Source organism: Cyclospora cayetanensis, unplaced genomic scaffold (assembly GCF_002999335.1).
Source record: "Cyclospora cayetanensis isolate NF1_C8 unplaced genomic scaffold, CcayRef3 CcayRef3_contig_181, whole genome shotgun sequence".
Classification (NCBI taxonomy): domain Eukaryota; phylum Apicomplexa; class Conoidasida; order Eucoccidiorida; family Eimeriidae; genus Cyclospora; species Cyclospora cayetanensis.
Genome location: NW_020312127.1, coordinates 2,926 through 25,294, shown reverse-complemented (window position 1 = coordinate 25,294; position 22,369 = coordinate 2,926). Strand labels below are relative to the sequence as shown.

The 22,369-nt window shown below is 47.9% G+C and overlaps 4 protein-coding genes across 4 annotated transcripts; 2 read left to right on the top strand and 2 right to left on the bottom strand.

Annotated features, from left to right (window-relative positions):
* Positions 1 to 3,231: 3,231 nt before the first annotated feature.
* Positions 3,232 to 5,790, bottom strand: LOC34619136. Its single transcript, XM_026337419.1, has 5 exons — positions 5,736 to 5,790; positions 5,320 to 5,377; positions 5,249 to 5,265; positions 3,954 to 4,642; positions 3,232 to 3,585 (listed from the first exon to the last, which is right to left on the bottom strand). The coding sequence occupies exons 1-5, from the start codon at positions 5,788 to 5,790 to the stop codon at positions 3,232 to 3,234; spliced, it is 1,173 nt and encodes a 390-aa protein (XP_026193204.1).
* Positions 5,791 to 7,171: 1,381 nt separating this feature from the next.
* Positions 7,172 to 8,390, top strand: LOC34619137 (uridine phosphorylase). The gene is made up of 2 exons (XM_026337418.1): positions 7,172 to 7,213; positions 7,743 to 8,390. Exons 1-2 carry the CDS (start codon positions 7,172 to 7,174, stop codon positions 8,388 to 8,390), a joined length of 690 nt encoding a protein of 229 aa, XP_026193203.1.
* A 4,427-nt stretch (positions 8,391 to 12,817) lies between these two features.
* LOC34619138 (retinal dehydrogenase 1) lies at positions 12,818 to 17,963 on the top strand. Its single transcript, XM_026337416.1, has 11 exons — positions 12,818 to 12,956; positions 13,664 to 13,787; positions 14,100 to 14,282; positions 14,820 to 14,964; positions 15,349 to 15,489; positions 16,108 to 16,366; positions 16,576 to 16,813; positions 17,100 to 17,217; positions 17,379 to 17,464; positions 17,643 to 17,732; positions 17,894 to 17,963. Exons 1-11 carry the CDS (start codon positions 12,818 to 12,820, stop codon positions 17,961 to 17,963), a joined length of 1,593 nt encoding a protein of 530 aa, XP_026193201.1.
* A 932-nt stretch (positions 17,964 to 18,895) lies between these two features.
* On the bottom strand, positions 18,896 to 20,356 carry LOC34619139 (uridine phosphorylase). The gene is made up of 3 exons (XM_026337415.1): positions 20,315 to 20,356; positions 19,349 to 19,954; positions 18,896 to 19,018 (listed from the first exon to the last, which is right to left on the bottom strand). Exons 1-3 carry the CDS (start codon positions 20,354 to 20,356, stop codon positions 18,896 to 18,898), a joined length of 771 nt encoding a protein of 256 aa, XP_026193200.1.
* Between the last annotated feature and the right edge of the window lie 2,013 nt (positions 20,357 to 22,369).

Here is a 22,369-nt window from a genome sequence, read left to right as displayed (position 1 = left end):
TAGTTCGCAACGCTTCTGCCTGTCCCGCGCGTGGCGCCCTGAAGAGGAGGAGGCACACACAAAGACACAGGTTTCAATGTTGAGAGGGCAGAGATAGAAGGTAGGAGACTCACAAGTGGAAGAGCCCGATGCGTGGAGAAAGCGCGAGACATTTACTGGAGGGGCGTAGGAATAGAAGAGCGACAGATCTGGTGGCCGATGGGTGTAATACACGCATGCTTTCTATACCATTTGTCGCGGGGTACTTTGCGGCTTCTGCCTCGATCCTCTGTTTCTCTGCCGTCAAAAGGAGCACCTGCTTCTCTATCGATTTCATTTGCTCAGCAGAGTCCGCCCCTTCAGTTAAGAGAACTGGAGGAAGAGGAGTTGGAAGCGCCCCTTTTGTGGGGGTCCAAGAGGCCCCCCCTCTTGTCGCTGCTGCCGAGGCCACAATTAAGCGGCTGGGATCGTGCGCATGCTCCAGAGCAGACGTCGACGCAGGGGCACAAGGGGGAGGACAGGTGCTCCTCTGCGTGGGGTTGTTTAGCGCCGTATCTTGTCTGTATCTCGCTAATTCAGAATGCACTGGTGGGTTCACGGAGGAGCCTCTAAAATTATTCAAGTTCCCGAACTGCGACGGGACTATTGCTGGGTCAGATAGGCAGTTGGCCTGCTCAACACAGACGCAAAGAACAGCACTCAAGCTGAGCTACAGCACCGGGACGTAGACGACAGCGGGGAGACCGATCAAGAGCGCAATGACAGCTTGCAGGCACCTGGTTCACCTTTGTACGGCACTGTCAGAGCTAGGGGGAAACGAAAAAGAGCAGGATAGTTGGCAAAAACGCCATGCAAGAGGGAGGGCTGCTCTCAAGGGAAGTGAAAAAGCAGAGAGCACGGCAGCCGCATAGCCACCCAAAACTTACATAAGTGTATTTACATGGGCTTGATTGCTGCTGGCCGAAAATCCCGGGAAGAGGATTATCTGGACTTGTCTTGGTGCTGCAGACGTCCCTAGCTCCCACCACACTGCTGAGGCCTCCTGGGATTGCTGTCGAGCGCAGAGTGCACAAATGAAAAACAGAAAGTCCAACATTGCGGCATGAGAAAAAATCAGAGCCAAGACGGCACTAAAGACATAAGACAGGATACGTGAATAGAGTGGAAGAGGACAGCGCGGAAAGCGAGTGGCCATACGCAAAGCAGGCTTCAAAATAGATGCTAAATAGGCAGCCCATGACCAACCCAATACAGATATGCAGTGCCACGGTTCATGTAAAACTGCTTACGCCCGAAACGCTTACATCGATCCTGAGATGCGCTGAGGAGTCTCTGTACATCTCTCCGTAGGGAATGATTTTCCCTCTGAAGGGTGAGGATCTCATTTTGTAGAGACCGCGTCTCACCCTGCGAGACTGCGGTTTGCTCTCTGAGGACGCAATTACGGTGTGCATACACCACACACACATTGTGGTATTTTCTGCGGTGGAAAAAGATAACTGGTCAGGCGTATGATGCAATGGCTGCATGGGGGTCTAACGGAGACATCAACGCAAGAAAAGCTCTAGTGCAAACAGCTGCGCGGGCCAGCAAGTCTAACAACCCCTCCGCGCTTCGTGTTTGAAGAGGGCCCCCAAGAAAAAGGGGACAAAGCCTGCTCACCCGCGCTTCTGTGCTTCAGCCAACAAAGTTGCGTTCTCGTCTCTCAGGCGATGTGTCTCGAGTCTGCAGGTGACAACAGCAACGTCCTCCTAAGCACGCGTTCTCTTTTCAAAAGAATCCTGCTCTCGATGTTATTAGCAGCACGATGCTTCTACGTCATAAATGCAGAGAAACAGGCCAGCGGCGTCCCAGAAGCCCAAAAGGTGCGAGATAGGCGAATCCAAAACGAACAGCACTAGCAGATTCCAGAGGGAAGAACAGAGTAGCGCGCAAGTACAAACCAGCTGAAGAAGGAAATGTGCCAGTTCAACAGATATAGAGGCACAAAGATGCGTCGAGTGAGCCGCGAAGATAAAGAAAGAGGGAGGACAAGGGGGCGAGTGAGGGCCAAGGAGAGAATGACAAGCAGAAAAGAGGCATCAAGTGGCGCGTACTTCAAATTCTCAACCTCAGACTTCAGAGTGGTGTAAAGCCATTCGAAGCGCTCCAGATGTTGCACCCTCTGCAAAACCCATACAGCATAGTTGCGAAAGCCTTTAAGGGACAGAAAAATTGAAAAAGCGTATGCTCAAAGTAAAGCCAGCACAGAGGAACATTCATGCCTCCTACAGAAAACTACGAATGTCTCGCAAAGCTCTTATGATCGACGAATACAACTTGACCAATTAGGAGCCAGGGTTTCAGCACAAACCATGCGGAGTGCACTCGTCACATCGGCGTTCTTCCTTTGTTGCACATGTAGCTCTTCATTCAGGTCTTCAATCTTTCTGTCCTTCGCCAGCCTATGTCAAGGAGAACAACAAAGGCGCGCAAGAACAACCACAAGTATTTCGGCCCTAAATAAAAGGTGCAGGTCAAAGGAGGCATATGTCGAAAATATGGAAGTAAACGGCGTGCCCAGGTTCAGCGGCCTAACTAATCACCAGAAGCACAATTCTAGACACCTAGCCGTGTCTGTGCGTATATGTCAATGTGTGTGTGTGCGTGCGTCTACATCACTTTATGCCTCATTTTCTTTCACCGCCAGGATTCCGTTTCTGCTAGTTCCTTACTGGTCCTTTTCCTCTCCCAATTGTTCCTTGATGCTCAATTCCAGCCTTTGGACCGATCGCTTGAGAGCTTCGTTCTCCAGCAGCAGCTGTGCATTTTGATTACTGATGATTTGCGACTGTCCGTGAACCCTTTCACAATCTGCAGTTGCCATTTGCGCCTGCCGCTCTGCATTCGCTCTAGAGTGTTCTAAAGCTTCCAGCTCTCTCTCCAGGCCCTGTCGCTTTTTTGAATAAGACGCAGACACTTGCTGTTCATGCTGCAGCTGCTCCTGAACCTTTTCTAAATGGCCACTGCTAATCTCTAGGCGACGACGGAGATCCTCTTCATTGTTTCTCAATTCGAAACACTGACGCTCCAAGCTCGCCACTTGAGAAGAAAGAAAGGCGTTTTCATCCTTCAGCTGCTGTAGCTTTGAATCGCTGTTCTGCATGCAGGACACAAGAGTCAAGCTGAGCAATCGGGTGCTTAGCAAACCGAACTCCTTTTAAGTGCTCCAAGCTACAGCTAGATCCTATATTCTACAGCTCCTTTCACCCCCTAAATGTTCTGACGCCTCTTTTTATGCTTTATTGCCGCTGCATCGATGATGTTCTCCCTGGTGGCTTCCACTGTGCCATGTAAGGGGATACTCCTCCTTCTGTGTGGGCGGTGAATTTTCCCGACCTGTGTTTCTCTCTGCAACAGCTCTATCTCCGTCTCCGCATGCTTTTGCTTGAGTGCCTCTGTATCGAGCTGTTCTTGCAGCTCTTTCGTTTTCTGGTGTAGCCGCCAATTGCTCTCGGTCGCCTCCTTCAGCTGCGCGTGTGTGTTCTGCTGCTGAAACTGCTGCTGCAACAACGCCTCCTGCTGCTGCAGCTCGTAGATCAGGCGACGGCCAAATTCCTGTGTGACCTGAGCATGGAAGCCGAGAATCCGTCAAAAGAGCATAATTCCTGGTCTTTAGAAGAAGGAAAACACACAAGATGGAAGTACTGGGGGTCAATTTTTGGCTCTATCGAGCAAGAATAAGAAATGCAGGAGGGCCAGTAAATGCTGCCACATGCGCTACTCTGGAATGGGAGTCCATGGAAAAGAAGCACTCAAAACAAGCTATTACGGATGCCGTGAAACAGACGCCATGTGGCGCAAAGACTCAGGGCGGAAGGCACAGGCAGGTTGGTCGCTTTACAAGCACAGAAGGTAGCGAGCGAGCTCATCTACACAGCGGGCCAGTTCAAGAATGCCTGCTTGCGTGAAGACGAAAGTCAAATGGTCATTACTTTTTCGATTTCTTGGGCCACAACTGTCTCGGTGTGCCTTTGGTGCTGTAGACGGAGGCGCCTCTCCCTCTCCCCCCACTCTTCCTCTAAGCGCCGCTGCATCTCGGCTGCAGAGTGCGGGGGAGGGAACGATACGGAGCCTTTATAACCATTCTGCTGCTGGAAAGAAGGAGTATAATAGCTATTACGTGGGGCGAAGCTACCTTGGTTTGCGGCCGCTAGCCCATGGTACGGTCCTTCTTTGCTGCCTCTCCCCTCCCGAGTGTTTCTTGGGCTGTTCCCTTCTGACTTCTCTTCCTCCTCGTTAGACGAGACAGACGAAAAACTAGCATCATCCTCTAGCATCACCCGGCATCGCATGGAATCGTCCTTCTCTAGCCGCGCAGCGGACGCAGCGGCAGCAAGCCCCCCAGCAGCAAGCGTCTCGTCCACAAGCGACGACACTTTCACTGTCCCCGAGTACCGGCGAGCAGTCTCGCGCTCTTCTCCCTCATCGTCTGATTCTTCCGAGCTCTGGATCTGCTTCGAGGTGGTGTTCAGCCTGCCGTTCGCCCCACCAAGAGAGGGTCGGGAAGCCTCCAATCGTCGCCTGGCAGCCCCGCGGGGACTCGACGGACTATGGGAGTTTCGAGGCCTCCTGGGGAGGCTGGCCACAGGAGTGGAGAGGCCTGAGTCTTTAGTTCGACCTGCTTGAAGGGAGACACACAGCGAACACCGCACAGCTGTCTTTTCAAGCCGTCGCATCTACAGCCCGTCCGGCTTTTCTGCGTAACCCGACTATTCGTTCCCAGAAAAGCGCTAAGCCGCCGTCCCCGCACGCCCTCGGAAGCACCTTGCCACTAACTCTGTGCTCTATTGATGCTTCTCTCAGGGGTCTTGCGACGCTGGGTCTTTGACGCTAGCCCTGTGGCCTTTTGCCTGGATATCTGAAACAAAAGGCAGCCAGTGCAGTATCAGTTGCAGGCAAATACACACAGACCGCCACTGCTTCGCTTGTGCTGCGCGCGTGACCTCATTTTATCTCTGTGTCAGTTTCCTGCCCGTCTGTGCTCCACAGCGCGGCCGTCCATTCTATGCCCTCCTCTCTAAAGCTTATTCGATGCATGCATTACTTCTTCGGACGGGCTTGAGCCAGCATCTCGCCTGGCCGACGAAGGGGAGTGGAAGCGCTGCGCGGCTTCCCCCGATGTTTCACCGCTCGTTTTGCCTTTTTTTACTTCTTTCGTTTTGGCAGGATACTTCCCCGGAATGCTGCAAAAGCGCATCGATGCAACGCCCCAGCACACATATGTGGCGCATTGGAAACAGCGCGCTGGAAAGACAAATATAGGGGAGGGAAAAATGTGTCTAGGGCGTGCATGCTTACTTGTCATGCGTGGGCAGCTCCCTCGGATCATAGAGGAGATCAACATCCTTCTTTAACACTAAGAATAGTACATAATGGCACAATCACACGAAGTCTGTCTCGGTTTGTAAATCCTGGATCTCCGAAGGAGACAATCCGAGCCTAATAATTACTTTCCTGGACTCTTATCCAGAGTGCGGGAAGGTAAGAGGCAGTGGCAAACAGAACCACAAGCAAGACCACAAACAGAGAAGGAAAAGGGCGGAAAAATAGCGGAAAGGTAGAGAAGGGTAGTGTACAAACAGGCTTTTTCAGGCAGGATCCCGTATACAGAAGGCGCATCCTGAAGTAGGACTGAGACGAGGCCCTCTTGCAGTTTTCCTGCTTGCAAAAAACAGTGACCTGTGCTGTAGCTGGACGCAAAAGTTATTGCTCACTTCGGAGAGCTCTTGATAATCTATCCAAGCCCCCATCGTCGTGAGGGGAAGGCATTTTCCGCAGTTCTCTCTAACAAGCTGTGGGTTCATACAAAAGCGGTGCACGCACACTCAAAAGGCTGGCTCAGTGGGTAGTTCGCATATCAGTAGCCCCGCCATGAAATGATAATATGCATGCAGGTCTAGGTGCATCCCAACGGCCACCTTTATGCTAGGCGCAGCTCTCAGCCTGTAAGTATTCAAATCGATCCTTGCTTCCCCTGTGGGCTCCTCCTTCTTTCGTGTACCTTCCCTCTACTACGTCACCAGATGCGCAACTGGTCCCTGGAGGGGTATGCAACCCGCGAAAAAAAGCACAGTAGAGACCTCTCTTCTACGGTTTTGTTTGACTTCAAGTGGTCACACGCCCTAACTAAATCTTGTCTTTAAAAGTGACATAGGATCTGACAATGCTGGGGAGTATTCTAGGTGCTGCCCATGCTCTCACAGCCTAACTCACCTACTCTCACTGCCCATGCAATTCAAAAAGCTCAGCAAAACAGCATACCTTTGTTATATGCGCCAAAAGATTTAGTCGCTGTGTGCAACTTCCATAGTGACCGTTGCAGCTCGGGTAAGTTTGCACAGAGGCGTATGGACGCCCGAATTAAACCCTAGAGCCCTTTCCTCTGTGCAACTGGGGATCACAACTTTGTTTTTTCTCGGCGAAGAGTCCTTGACAAACTCGGATTTCTTCAATGATACTACGGAAAGAGAAGAAGGCCCTGTGCCACATCAGGCCGCTGTGCTGTCTGTCTCTGGCGCCTGAATTTCCTGTCGAGCAGCTATTGCTGACTGCCGCTAAAGAGATCATTCAGTGTAAAATTTCACGAGAGAAATCTGGGAAAGAGACGGGAAAATGGGGCTGGGAACAGAGAAGCCCCTGTGTCAATGCCTCCCTCGTCGCCGATTTCGTCCTGCTGTAACCGCCAAATGCAGCGCAAGAAAGCATCTGCGCTATTCCTCGATTAATCAGTTAACATTCATCAGGTACAGCTGAAATAGGGAAAACTCGGAATATGAGCATGCGTGTATTTGCTTTAATTCCTCATTTGGCTAGTGTATACGCTACGCAATCTGTGCAGCCGCTGCTGATTACCAGCAGCTCTCTGCCTCGCTCCCTCAACTTGACATTGCCAAAGAGTCTTGTCCTGCTCCAATAAATTAAAATTTGTGTTAAATATATTTACGCTGAGCTTACTCAGGTAATCAAAGGATGATCGTTATATATATATGAAGTGTGCGGCCAGCTAGCTCCCCTGAGTGAAGTAGCAGCTCCGCAGCCTCTTTTGACCTGTACCTCTGCGCTACTTGCTGTCCTCGTCTTATTAAACTCCTCTTTTTATGATATTCACTGTAGTTCTCACTCTGACTCTTTTTCTCGGGCTTAACATAAAATGGACTGTGTGGAGGTACAACCGCACGTAAGCCTACGCGAAGTAAGGACACGACAAGTCACAGGGACGAGATGCCAGACAAGTCCAAAACGCCTTAGTCTCCCCATAGTACTTTTTGTTTATTATTGTTCAACGGCATGAATATTGAATCAATTACCACATCTTTGTTCCGTCATTCCCACCATCTAACTTAGTTATCGATGCCCTACCACAGCCCCGAATGCCGTTGTGTAATTTCCTCCCTGTCGCATACCAATACGGGTACATGGAATGCTAGAAGGGTATTCCAGTCATCGGTAAAAGCATAGGCAGTATCAAGGAAAGATAGACACGATAGTTTGGTCGCTCACGTGGCTCCCTGATACTCTTCTCTTCATAAATCGTGTTCGTGCTTGTAAGTGCGTATGAATGTCTATCCATCACAGTAGAAGCGTGCGCCGTTAGGCATGTTTATGATTAATTTTTTACGTGCATCATTAAATCCCTTGAAAATTTCTCGTGTGCCTCTTTTTTCCTTGTCCTCTCACGGTATCACCCAATCTACGTATGCTTGCGCACTCTTCATTCTCAGGGGCAGGTCCAGCCAGTAGTGCTGACAGTGGGAGATCCCAAACGTGTTGATGCTGTCTTAGAGCTGTGCGACTCGTATGAACATCTGTCATACAACAGAGAATACAAATCTGCGACGGCAGAAATCGACGGAGAAAAGATTACAGTCATCTCCCACGGTGTAGGGGCAGCAGGCGCCATGATCTGTTTTGAGGAACTCATTAAACTAGGGGCCAAAGTTATCATAAGAGCTGGCACTTGCGGCAGTCTGAAACCAGACAAAATCAAGACAGGAGATATTTTTGTACCCTACGCTATGGCGAGGGACCCCGACGCGACCGAGCTGTATGCATCAAAACGGCTACCAGCCGTATCTTCTCCCCGTATTTATCAGGCGCTGTTGCGGTCAGCAGCATCCCTGGAGATTAAAGTGTTGACAGGAATTGGTTTATCCAGTGGCTTGTTCTACGGAAGGACGACCGAGCATCTAAACCATCTCAGAAGATGGGGGGAGCTGACGGATGTTGTAGAGTGCGAACTGCAGGCGCTCTTCCTGGTGGGATTGGCTAGAGGGATTGAAACTGGAGGCATCATTACGGTTGATGGCTCGCCTTTAGAGTGGGATAAAGTGAGGCTTGCCAAATCTGCTTACACGCATCTTTTTCTCTAGTTGATTTGCCTATATGATTTATGTTGTCACACGGGGATAGTATGTGTTTATCACACTGTGTAAATGTACAAAACTGTAGAAGATCAGTACTATTCGCTGGAATTTACTCCTTTGCTCATCCTCCAATCATTCATGTTTATTTTTGCCTATTTACCTTGAGAATTCGTAAAGAAAGTCACTTTGTCACTGTACCGTTACTGTGCGGTCTTCCTATCTGTAAGGCCATGGTCTGTTGCTGTCGTCTTGGGCTGTTACTAGCTTTGTGTGTGACTGTCGCCGCAATCGGTCCATCATCATCCGTTGCTACTTTATTTGTTTGTGAGTTGTTGAAGCAGAAAAACTATGGACCAGCCAGCGCCGCCTGTCGTAGAGGAAACCAAACCGCGTTGCAGATTGCACGAGACACCTGCAGGCAACTACGAAAAGAGTTTTAATAATGAATACACGGACTCCACAAATCGAAGCCAAACGAGAAGAGGACAGTGGGGAAGAAACTGAGAACATAGCTGCAAAAGGATGAGAAAAGACGTCAATAAGACGAGGATAAGGGTACAACCCCAACATATACCTTTCTTGGTTTGCCCTATGTAGATATCTTATTGCATGTAGATACAAATTACCCAGTTGCTGCTGGATTGCGAGCCTGCTTTTCCCCTGATCAAATAAGCCCAGAATTAATTCGCGTATTCGGGCCAGAAAGGTGAGGTACCGTAGAAACGCACCTTCATTTTCTATGGCTTGATAGACAGTATTTAATTCACAGTGTGTGCAAGTCCCATTTGTCAAAGGCTTCCATGTCATTGTAGTTTTCCGCGAGTTATGTGTTGTACATTCCTTTCATAAGATATAGGAATGTAGGGCTTGTCAGTGTGATTGCCCAGCTCGCGCTGTTTTTATTGCGTGGGATCATTTTTTTGTACGCCTTCAGTAAAAAGGCGAATCTTTTTTAACCGACGAGAAACAGCCCTTTTTACTGGTTCTCTTGACGAAGAGGAAGCACAGCTCAGCTCGCTTGTTAGTTTCAGCTGCTATTTGCTGGGTAGTGCAAATGTTCAGCGCTGTTTTTGGTCAAAAAACCGAGCTCGAGGAGATCTATGTAGCGGGCTGTTTTTCGCCTATGAATTCCATTGGCCCTCCAGAAGCCATGTGCCCGAAAACGTAGAAACACGAATTTTTTCGCCTTCCTGTAGGTTCACCAGATAAGCCTCGCAATAAAAAATAGCTAATTTTTTCTTTCTCCGCAGCTGTTGCTTTCTTGGAACAAGTATCGAGGACATAGCTTTAATCCCATTGACCGTGTACGCAAAACCTGGTAAGTATTACATTTTGAAATAAAGCGATGCAAGACTGGTGAAATAACAAAATGACGGGGGCAGAAATGTCAAGGCTGGGAATAAGGTGTGCTGAAGCAGCACCTTTTCTTGCGAAAAAGCTGCTAAGCTGCTCTGCTGGCACAATGAGACAAGAGAAGAGAGCTCTAGGATAAACGCCTGCCTAGAATCTTTTAAAGTTAGCAACAGACTTTTCACAAGCACTGTCCTTGTGAAAAGTCTATCGCTAACTTTAAAAGAAGCCGCATGGTAAGCAATAGCTACCATGGTGGGCTTGATGCCTTAAATGCTTTGTATCTTTGCCGAACTATGTTCTCAGTTGCCGCTACTCTACACAGTGCGATATCTCTTACTTGGTGCCAAGTGCCCATAAGAGTAATGCACAATGGCAAGTGGTGCTGCTAAAGGCTCGGTTCTCATTCTAATACGTGCAACAATGCTCAACACTTTGCCGCTCTTCTGATTCTGACTGCGAGTGTCAATTTGGGGCCTCTATGAGTTTTGGTTGGTCTATTCTATTGTTCGCTAGGAAGTTTGCAGAAGACCTACAAAGAAGGGTAGGTTTTAAAGGTGCGTGCAAAGAACATCTGGGCTCAGGGGTTTGGGCGTATCCGTACACCAACGCTGCATATAATCTTGCATCCGCTCGTGCCCTTGGGTGCAACAACACAGGCTGTGGAGGTTCGATGGATGCCAGCGAAATCGAAACAATATTTAGGAACCTTTGTAGCGCATGCACTCTCGTTTCACTTGATTGCTTGATCAGGGACAATGCCCTACTCTCCCCACCGACTGCATTTTCATGCTCTCAAACTAATCAATCGACGTTTTTCCTTCAACTTGAGCATACTAGATCCTGTATTATATCCGAAAGCCGAGAGGCACTTCCAATGCGGGAAGTCCAATTCAAAGGGTTTAGTATTTAGAGGTTTCGCGCACAGTTGTCCCTCAGGGTTCACGCAGCTTCGGTTCCATCGACGCCTCTCTGGTATAGCCGAAGTCGGAGTTGCGCCTAAAACACCTTTGGTGGCCCTGATTTATTGGGCTCCAGCCTGCAAGGCACTTCTTTGTCCTGATGCAATATATTAATAGGCTTTGCTTCGTCTCAGCCAGTCAAACTCAGCATTCTGATGCGCAATGAACATCCACGTGCATGCATGGCAAGCTTTGTACGAGTCGTCCTGAGCGCCAGTGTCGCAATATACGTGTCTAGCAAGCCTCAGCATGCTCTCTAGTTTATAAAAAGTATGTTGAGTAGGCATCGGGAGCTTCTGCTTCACTATTTTCTTTTTGGACCTGCATTAAACGCCTTCGGTGGTTGATGTCGTCCCATTTCGGCACCCAGGTCATGCCCTCCAAGCACTGGGCTATTCGTGGACATACAATTTCTCAACAATTTGTCCGTTCGATGCTTAGTCTCCTCTTCATACTATGCGGCTTTCTGATACTGCACAACGTAGCTAGGGGCTGCCCTAGGGATTAGCTCAATACGATGTGCTACAGGTGGCCACCCTAGTGACAGCTCACCATTATTTACCAGATTCGTGAGCTCCTTGATATTTGATTATCCCCAGTGTTCCTTAGCTTAAGATTCAATGGAGTTTTCTAAACACACCTCCTTAACAGTCCGTTGGAACGAATGCAGACTCTGGACCCTCTTCCTTAAGTGCGTTGTTGAGTCACCCCCATGGAAAACGTTTTTTACCTTGTTGAAGCACTGCGTTTACGTCCTTCATCACATGTGCGATACGCGTTTTTGAGAAAGCCAGGTGTTATTCCAAACGCTTTTCCATACACCAGCGTCCACGGCACGTAGCCGTGGCCGCATGCGCGCCTTCCATTGGGTCACTGTCACGCATGGCCTATTTAGGATGAGATTATGGTGAACCGTTACAGCATAGAAGTCACGGGCCATGCTGATAGGACCGGCTGATGAATTCTTCGAGAACTTGCCCATCCTCATGGCCATCGTACTTTGAGAGTTGAACTACCCTCATGAGTGCATTAAAACGCTTCACTATCATAAAACTGGCGCCTTGTTATTAGCTGGTAAGCTACAGCGTTCACATCACCTCGGAAGCCGGCCTAAGCCTACCCGACAAGGCGTTGCGACGCCTTCACCCTCAGTCGCGAATGCTTTCCCCAGACTGCTGCCAATTTAAATAACAGTATTAATGTAACTTACCAAATGCTTTAATACAAGCCAGACAATCGTTGTAGGGAAAAATGACGTCCTAGAGCACCTGGAGTCAATGGGTTAGCTGGGAAGCTGTATCGAGCTGTACGGAGCTCATAGTAGCGCTAAGCCTAGGGTGCATTGAAAAGCACTTAACTCAAGAGTTAATGCAACAATCAACCATAGGTATTAATTGCTACTTGAATAAGCATGTGTCTGCGCTTGCTTGCGTCCGTCAGAACTCTCCATATGAGGAGAGAGGGGCATCTACAGTGTGCGCAGTTGCACCCTCAAAGCCTCCGAGCATAGACAGCTGGTTACGCACAGCATCTAGCGCCTACAGAGCGGACTATCATTGTACCGAGCAAACGCTATTGTGCACTGGCTAGGATACCAACAGCCGAAGTAGATGGCCAAATATTCAAATTCACAAATACATGAAACTGGTAGGTAGGAAGTTCCGGAGTGTAACTCAGCTGCCAGCTTCGAGCAGGAAGGCAGCCTTCGTTCGAATTATTGTACTAATCAAGCTCTACCATGCAGCAAAAGATTATGAAAGAACTGTCCCAAATATCATATTCTTGCTCAACTCTTAATCGAATAGAAATGGTGTATTAGAACGTACCAAAGTGTAGGTGAGCCCGCTATACCTTGTAAGAGAAAAAGGAAAAACTGTGATCTCGCCTCTCAAATGAGCCAAAATTTATCCTTGGTATTTGTTTGCAGAAGTTTTAGACTAATAAAGGAGGCACTTTTAGGGTGTCCATCGTTGCAGCGTCCGAGTTTTGGGGAATTTCGCTCCCGGTCGCACCGAACTAATCAGTATACGCGCCTAGAGCAAATACGCTTCTTGTGGGGTACTAGACCTAGACCGTAACAGATGGCATCTATGACCAAAAAAAGAACACACGCACTTCTGCATGAAATTTTCAGTGACCCTCAGCATTTCAGCTGGTGGCTTGACATGTTTGACTAGCAATCACTGCCGGTACCCGGAGTTCGCCCCCTTTAAAAAAGCAGATGCATGGCTATCACATACATGGCCACTTAAACGAAGAAGTAAACAAAATTGACTGAGTGAGAATGTACAAGCTCTAGCGTACTTCGACTGTGCAGACACGGTGACATCGACAACCTTGTTATCAAGAGGATATTGCAGAAAAGTATGGGAGGATGACACACCAAGCATTCTAACACTCAAGACAGATGCTATTTGAGTTAAGGGGAAAAGAAATACACTGATTTTTTTACGTATACTCTGCGCTCACAGCACGTTGGAGGGAAGCGAGCAGACTCCCTTACCATCAGCGCTACGCCGATACCAGATTCCTATTTCCACTGTATTTCTGGATGACTTAGGCACTGAAATTACACAAAAATACAGTTGGGGCTTTAAAAAGGCAAAATTTTCATCCTTTAAAAGCAATTTTCCCTTTCTTCTTTTCTTTTCTAAGGACAAGTGAGTCACAGAAGGGGGAGGAGCTCCAAACACGTTGATGTTTGACAGTGCATCTTCGAATAATAGCCGTAAGAGCACAGATTCATTCCCGGCAAGCAATAGCCATTTTCTTCATATCATTCATCGCCTCCTTCAATATGTTCTCTTAAACGCATACCCATTATACCACACTTTTGGCTCCCCCTTTCGTGTTCTTTGTCACTGTTTGGAGCTCTCTTTTCTGCCCTAACTCCCTACTTCCCCCCAGCTTTATAGCTTTTCAGGCGCCAAGTCTTTTGACCCTCGTGTTTTGCTACATTCTTCTCAGTGACTTCCACCCTTGAGACACGCCTTTTCATTGACGGAGAATTTCGGGAGCCCCGGGGAGAGAGGACTTGGAAACTTAAGAATCCCGCAACCGAGGAGGATATATGCGAAATCAAGGAAGCGAGGTGAGTTCCCCCTTCACCATATGTAACAGTCGTAGTACTTCTGGGCTGTAACACAAGGGCAGTTCTGAACTTCGTAAACGCTTTCCTTCAATACGCCTAGTCATGCATTTAAAGGGGTAATGCTATTCTCTGTCTTTTCACTAGTACTCCCCATCGCTACTTCGGCATTCTTTTCTTCCTCCATCGTCTCGCCCACTACCTTCTGCTTCCCGTAGCTCCCTGTTTACCCTTCCCCCTTTCTCCTCTAGCCCTTTTTCTGGCCGTTCCCTCCCTGTTAAACCCAGCCCTGCTTTATTTGCATGTTTGTGTCAGCAAGGCAGATGTCGAAGATGCAGTACGCACCGCTAATAGGGCGTTCTCTTCGTGGTCCCTCCAAACTGCCGCGCGTACCAGAGGGGCCTTGTTGATGAGCCTCGCAGATTTATTGGAGAAGGAACTGGACTCAATGGCCGCCCTTGAATGCCTTAATGTTGGAAAGCCCTTCGAATGTGCCAGGTGTTGCCCGATACAGATCCCACGGGCTGTATGCATAGGTGGACGTCTGCCGAGTCGCGCGGCATGCTTGGTCCCTAAGCTAAATATAGATAATCAAGGCTAAGAGCACGAACGAAAAGTTGCTCAGAAGTTGTAGCTGCAGAATGGCGACCAGTGGAATCTCAGTGCTTATGCTCGGCCAAAATTCCCCTTTCGTGCACACTGCTGTTTTTTTGTTCTGTGATAGAAGCTCTTCGTGAGTTTGGTGCATGTTTTAGATCTCGTTCTCTAGCCTGCGGCATCATATTTATTGCTATTTCAGCCAGCAACCCTAGCTAGTACAGTCGTTTCAGTAGCGTCCATCTACACGCTGTAGCACCTGCAAGTGTCGCCTACGTTCGTCCATCTGTCTGTGGGTCAGGTTGGTCTCCTGGGCAGCAAAGGAGGAGCATTTGCTGCCAGCTCGCCCCCGAAGCTGAGGGCCTTTTTCCCCGTTTATTCACATCTTTCAGTCTTCTTAATTTTGTCGCTGGATGTGTCTGTTGTCTTTGCTCTCAGATCCGATATGCATACGTGCGTTGCCAACCTCCGATACTATGGAGGTTGGGCCGACAAAATTAGAGGCGGTGCGTACATCCCGGTGCTCGACAACGAGAAAATCTCTTGTCACACACGGAGGGAACCCGTGGGAGTAGTAGCTGCGGTGAGCCATGATTGCACTCACAGCAATAGCTGTGCCTGCACCAGTACCTGACACACCTGCAGAATCCACAGCAGCAGGACCATTGTGTGTTATGTCGCCCTTTTTTTATGATTACTCTGCCATATATCGGTAGTTGTTTTGCGAGTGGTATTCCATATGCCCCCAGCCGTAGAGCTGCCCTAATTCTCAATTATGTCGATACAACACTTGTTAAATTTGGCCCTCCCTGAATCCCATCTATTCCACACAAAGCACATTGTCTTTCGTTATTACCCCACAAGCTTTTAGCTCACCTTATTTAAGCAGCTTTGGCCTTTTTAATGCCTACCTAATCCTCCTCCATTCTTGTTTCTCTCTTTGCCAATTCTTCATTTTACCATTCAGATAGTTCCTTGGAACTTTCCTTTGATGCTCATGGTGCTCAAGGCGGCGCCAGCATTGGCATGTGGCTGCACCGTCGTGGTAAAGAGCAGCGAAAAGTCACCTTTGACGGCGCTTGCATTCTGCAAGCTAGTGCAGCGAGCGGTGAGGAGCACGGAGAGCTGTAAGAAAGGTTAGAGAGAGAGGGTACGGAGAGACACGATACGAGAGAGGAAAAAGGTGACAGCGGAGGAGAGATTGTTAGGAAGGTAACGTACTTTTCCGAAGCACTGGGCAAGATGAGTCACCGGCGATTTCGAAGTATGGTGGCAAAAGGGTACCGTTTTGATGGACGATTGCGTTCACAAAAGGCTTTAGAGCCAGTCTGATACGCGATTCAAGAAGTGGATAAAAGGGTGGAATGTGGCTATTCAGAGGCTGTTAGTTTGAACGCATGGTAAAGCTGCGACGCAGGAAATGCAATAGAGCTAAATATAAGGGAACTGCCGTAGCAGTATGTGACTTAGCTCCAGGACCTGCACACGTAGTATAGGAGGCTCGCTTGTTTGGACATCGCTCATGCAACTGACAGGATCACGCAGAACGTAAACATACTTTGAAAGAGAAATGAACAGCTTAAATACATTGGAGGCCTTTTTCCCTACCAGCTGTCATTTCTTTTTACGTGCGCTCGTCCATTTCTACAATATTGCTGACTCTGTACACATTGTGGAGGCATTCCACCTGCGTCTCTTCCGCTTCTGCTCTTCATCTTCTGCGCAGGGCCTGCCCCCAGGCGTTCTAAACGTTCTAAATGGATGGGGGGATACTGTGGGCGCTGCTTTGATTCGTAATCCAAATGTTGATAAGGTTTCTTTCACTGGATCTTCTCATGTTGGTCGTTTGGTGGCTGAGGAGTGCGCGGCGACCGTAAAGAGAGTGACCCTCGAACTAGGGGGTAAAAGCCCCTTGGTGGTACTCAATGATGCAAATATTAAAAACGCTTGTGAAGCTACGTGGAAGGGCTTGTTCAATAACTCTGGTAAGCACGTAAAGTGGTGCAAAGACAAGCGGTTAAAAGGGAGAGAGGAAAGTACGAAGTGGGGATGAAGGATTTACGGAGTTCGGTAGAGAAAACAGGACCAAGCTTTGCGAGATCTGTGTAGAGCTTATCAGGAAGCTTACATCTTAGAGCATGGAGTCCGTTGCATACTATTTCTCGCCTGGGTTTTTCATGTCTGCGGTGTTCAGGGCAATGCTGTGTAGCATGCAGTAGGGTGCTGGTGCAGTCTGGAGTGTATGACGAATTTGTAGATAGCCTGAAGAAATGTGTCTCGGAGAAGGCCAAACTGTGTTGCCCCAGAGATCCCAGCTGCACTCAGGGTCCTATAGTTGACGAAAAGCAACTGAAGATGGTTATGAATTACATTGAAGAAGGGAAGAAACAGGGTGCTATCTGTGTGATGGGAGGCAAAAGGAAAGAGGGAAAGTCAGAAAAGCACTCACATGAACCCTTCTATGGGCTAAAGCATCAGTGATAATCGTATCGAACAGAACATTACGACTTTGCTGTAGCTTTCCCAGGCATCTACAGAAACGGCCAGTATCCCATTGCATAGATAGATTGTGCAGCCTATGCTCAATCGTCGTCCTTAATTACGAGGAAGCAGTAGCAACCCCTGCCCTAACCCTCCGCTCAAACTGGTGTTTCTGCAATTGATCTCTGACTCTGCCATTTATCCTTCCTTCCTTCAATTGGTTTTCTCTCTGCTCAGGGGATTCTGGGTGCTGCCGACAATTTTTACGGGGGTTACTGACGACATGAAAATATGCAAAGAAGAAATCTTCGGGCCGGTAGTTTGCGTCTCCAAGTTCGACACCATTGAGGAGGCAGTAAGAGATACATAATCGAGCTACATTTTCATAGTTTTCCACACTTACCCATTTGTAGAAAATGGCCCACACTGCCGACACAGTAGTTCCGGAAGGGGGAAGAGAGCAGTGTTAATCGTTTTCATTGAAATGCAGTGATTTCACTTGGAGGCTTTGCTTAGGTTGAAAGAGCCAATAATACACTCTACGGCTTAGGAGCCGGCGTCTTCACCTCGAGCATTCCACTAGCCAATTACTTCGTCAGCAGGTATGATAATTTCCAAAGCCTACAACAGACATTTTCTGCTTATCGATGCATTGGTTGAACCTACCAGTCACCAACGTCGTAGTTAGTTTCAAAGAGTAAACTCTAGAAGACGACGCATGTTTTCACTTTCGGACTGTCCACACAGCACACCATGTGCTCGCTGCTGCTGTTCGCTCAGGCTGCAGGCCGGTACGATATGGGTTAATACATATCTGAGTGGCGATGTTGGCATTCCTTTTGGCGGATACAAGGCGTCTGGTTATGGCCGGTGAGCATCTGGCCCTTTTCTAAACAGAATTTAAAGTGTTTGGTTGCATGAATATACACCAGCACTAAGCACGGCACGTGAAGATCTCAGGTGCATGTGTACGCATCATCGACCACTAAGAACCATACCAGTTTTATTCTCCTGCTTTGTACAAATATTAGGGAAGGAGGAGAGGAGGGTCTCATCCCATACTTGGAAATCAAGACCGTGGTGATGAACATTGAGCTATGAGCAAGCACGCTACTCCGTCCTTCCAGCAGATACACAAGAGACAAAGTATACTTAAACAGCCAAACACGAAGACACGCGTAAATGTTCGATCAAGCAAAGCTTTTGGCAGCTTGCAGCAAATTAATGAGGAGTAAAATATCAGACATGGTCTGTCGAACAGCACAAAAGTAGGTGAGCGGCGAAGGCCCGCTGTTAATTTCACTATTCAGGATGCGAGCGGGTTCTTATAGATTCAATCACCAAAAACCTTACTCAATAATTTGGGTATAGTCCTTTACATGAATTCACATACGTCCCCTGTTCTTGTATGTAGAACGAGCATGCCTTCAAGTGAAATAAGAAACCCAAGTCATGCACATTCTACACTCCACATACTCACGTACAGCCCACATATAGCTCTTCTCAGTAATCTGCTTTATACATGTACATATTTTGATATCCATTATATGTACACATAAATACACAAGGATATATGTGGAAGATGGATACACTAGTGGACAGAAAGCATGGGCCTGCCCGTCTTGCTAGTTCGGGAACGATTGAGGCGGTATGAATCTGCATAATCAGCGACAAAAGCTGCAAATCAAAAATACGAGCTCCAAAACTAGGTTGACTCACCGCCTACAGAAGCTCCACGGTAAACAGTTACACGTTACAAGAAACACCTAGAATTTGCCGAGCAGCGCACAAGGCAATACATTTGAAACTGTTTGCTTCCGTCACTACAAAATAGCCAATGCTGTGGCCTGGTTTCTTCGCTCAATTGAGAACGACACTCCTGTAGGGCATGCCTTTATCTGTTCACTCGTTTTTGCGTGAAGGGCAACGACCTTCTCCGTCGTGCTCCTTCAGATGCTTTCTTTTTCCTATTTAGTGTAGGATATGTACAAGTGTTTAGCTTCGAAGCCTCCAAAATGCTGGCACGCCCAGGGCTATCCAGATGTTTTTCCTGTGGTGTTTAGATCCTTGCTGAGTCTGCTACAGGTGCGAAGTGCAAGTTTCAACATCTTCACTTTGCCTTCCACGCACGCCGAGCCCGTCGGATCATAGTTTGCCTACGACCAAACCAACCAAAAACCCTAGAGAATAATGCAATAGCAGTGAATAAGTGTAGCCATAATACACCAGCTACGTGAAGTGAAGAGCTATGAAACGAGGAAGAAAATAGGCATAATGCACAGCGTGTCGAAGCGACACCTTTCCTCCACTGCGTTGGGGCGGCAATAAGGACAGAAATGGAAGGAAAAAATGTTGTTTCGTGCTTTTTAAGGCTGCAACTTAGACTAGGCTATGACTCGAAACAAGCAGAAAGAAACAAGCTACCAGGCTTCTGATACGCATAATGAACACGCTTGCCAGACTACTTACACCGAAACAAGCCTCACCTGGTCCCATTGTAGAGGCGAACCATCCACAGTGGCTAGCCCGCCTGTTTGTACTCCTCTCACCAGTCCAACAAGGAATAGACAATGAAATTCGCAATCGATGAAGTCGGTTAGTTCCGCCCACTTCTTCAAGCATTGGATATGCTCTCCACCGCCCCCATAAAACAGCCCGTTGCTTAAGCCTATCCCTGGTTTCAAGGGTATGCTCATTTCTTTTCCCACTTCTATGAGGGCTTGATGAACTTCAGGAGTGGCCACAGCCGGCATTCTAGTAGAAACATACATGTCGCAAACGTCGGGGTCCCTTGCCACAGCGTATGGTACAACTATATCTCCTGGCTTGATCTTGTCTGGTTTCAGACTGCCGCAAGTGCCAGCTCTTATGATAACTTTGGCCCCTAGTTTAATGAGTTCCTCAAAACAGATCATGGCGCCTGCTGCCCCTACACCGTGGGAGATAACTGTAATCTTTTCTCCGTCGATTTCTGCCGTTGCAGATTTGTATTCTCTGTTGTATGACAGATGTTCATACGAGTCGCACAGCTCTAAGACAGCATCAACACGTTTGGGGTCCCCCATTGTTAGTACTACTGGCTGAACCTGCCCCTGCGCGGGAAGAATGCACAAACACGCAGAAATCGGGGTGCTACGGAAAGAGAGAAATGCAAAACAAGCATGAACGTAAACAAAGAAAATGCGTGAGAAAGGAATGAGCTTGTTGCAGTAGAAACGAGAATCAAAGCGATGAAACGCACTGTAATTTACTGAGTGCTATGCTTTCGTTTAAATACGGTTTCAGTTGGACTGGCATTAGAAGTCTGCGGTCTAGTGCGTCGTTGATTTGGGCTTTGTTGTAAAACTGGGAGGGGAAAGAATTTTGGAAACCGTTTATTGACCTGTCCACAATTCTCATGTATATAAAATAGAGCAATTAAAATAGTGACCTGCTAGGGCTTTTGGTTTTACCTGCCGTAGCTGAATGTGTGGTTGTAATTCAGTGCCTTCCATCGTGTTGCGTTCCTTCTGCTCTTCTTCGACGAGATGCGTTAAAAATTCCTAGGTAAATGTTACAAATAAAGAAGAAACATGATATGCGTCTTTGGTCGACGTGTAGAAAGACTGAAGGGCACACTGGCGCTGCCACAGGTTGATTTGTAAGTAGCGAGGTGGGAGCAACGAAGCTGCACCAAGGCCACGCAGCCCACAAGGCGACACTGAGCAATATTTAACGGTAAGCAGCGACAGATACCCATCTTGATTAATAAAAATCTATATAATTCGTTTTTGTCTTACTGACGAGACACGAAAAAAAATACCTCCTTCCCACCTGTGTCTCTTACTCGATTTGTTTTCAACATACTCGGAAGATGAGGTCCAACAGCGTCCCTACCCAGATTACACGATATGGGGGGCATGCTACTCTGCTGCTTGAGTTTCTACTGCCAACATACCCTCTTCCTCTTCTGTATATTAAAAACGTAAAAATGCATTTGGACATGCCAATTCTCCTTGAAGAGCAGCGTTGTGCATCTATTGTTTCCTTAACATCTGTAAAAGATTCACTTCTGCGCCAGCAAAAGAACTCGTAGTTCAGGCATGAGGGGAGATTGAGAGCAATGGGCCTACTGCTGCACCCCTCATTTAATCCGGGTATGTGTAGCTCGATGCTTTCAGCTGTAAAGGTCTATAGAGCGGACTGAGGTGCACTTCAAGCACTTTCTACTAAACCAGTTATCTTCGACTAGGAATTGGCTGAGAATTGACTATTTGGTTCCTCTCTCCATATATTGATCCCATATTGATGTCAGCTCGATGTCGCAAGGCGCAGTGTGTGCGTGTGAGCTAAATGCTGTGCGCAACTAGCAGTGCGGGGTCTCCGTGCTCAGACAGTGGTGGACACCCTAGCTATCCCTTCTGCGCCTTGTGGGAACTCTGAGAATGAAGCGGACAGGAAAAGGTGGGGCTTTTTTTGAAACACTTGATTGCTTTTTATGAATTTTTTAGGCTGGAAGTAAGTGCTTTCCCCAGAAACCCCGGGCACAGCACTACCGTTAGTAGCATTGCACGGTCGAACACAACTTTTCCCCGCTCATACACTGAATTCAGGTGCCTTGGGACGTCAGTTTTTGCTACAAGAGTGGTCGCTTTGATCAAGTCAATTGGTACCTTAATTTTTAATCTGTTTGGCAGCAGTCTAAGAAATGCGTTTGCGACCCAAGTTGCCGGAGACCCAACGTCTTGTCGGATTGGCAGAGCCCGGCTTCGAAGGTGACGTCGATGCAGTAGCTCCAAAGCTAGTATAAGCACGCCACTTTCAAGCTAGTAAAATGTTTTTCGATGAGCTCACGAGGCTACACCGTCCCTCAAAGCACGATGGCCGTGAGGGTGGGCAAGTACTCGCAGACTTCATCAGCCGGTTGGAGTTGTACGTTGCCTTGGAACCTTCGGCTAAACAAAAGCACCACTTTTTGCGCCATATTAATTGAAGGCAGAGGCACTTTATTGGTGGGTCTATTAGTATACAGGAAGACGTGTAGCTGCAGTGACTATTACAAGACAAGCCTTCACACAAGGCCTTTCTCATTGGCTTATACAACCATTAGCTCAGCAGTAAGCCTGGATAAAATAAAAAAAGCGGAGGCAAAGGCATTTTCCAATAAACAGGCATATCAGGGAGCGCGAAAACTTGGCTCGCAAAAGCCACAATGTAGGAGAACAGCTACTGTATCAGTGGCTTATCTAGACTCGAACAAAATGTCATGCCAAGCGGTCGCAAAACAGGCAGCGACTCAGCTACTGAAATACCGACTGGTGGGGCGTCCACAATTACTGGACTCCGTGAGACTTCTGGGACAATGAGCGCAATCCCTGCGCTTTAAGCTGACACAGAAGACGCAGTACTAAGTGGAGAACACAGAGATACGGAGTGTGTCAACCAACCCTAGCCTGCAGTGTACGGTGAACGAGAAAAGGAATCCAGAGAGAGCCTGCCCCCCAACGCAGCCACAACACATACCAACA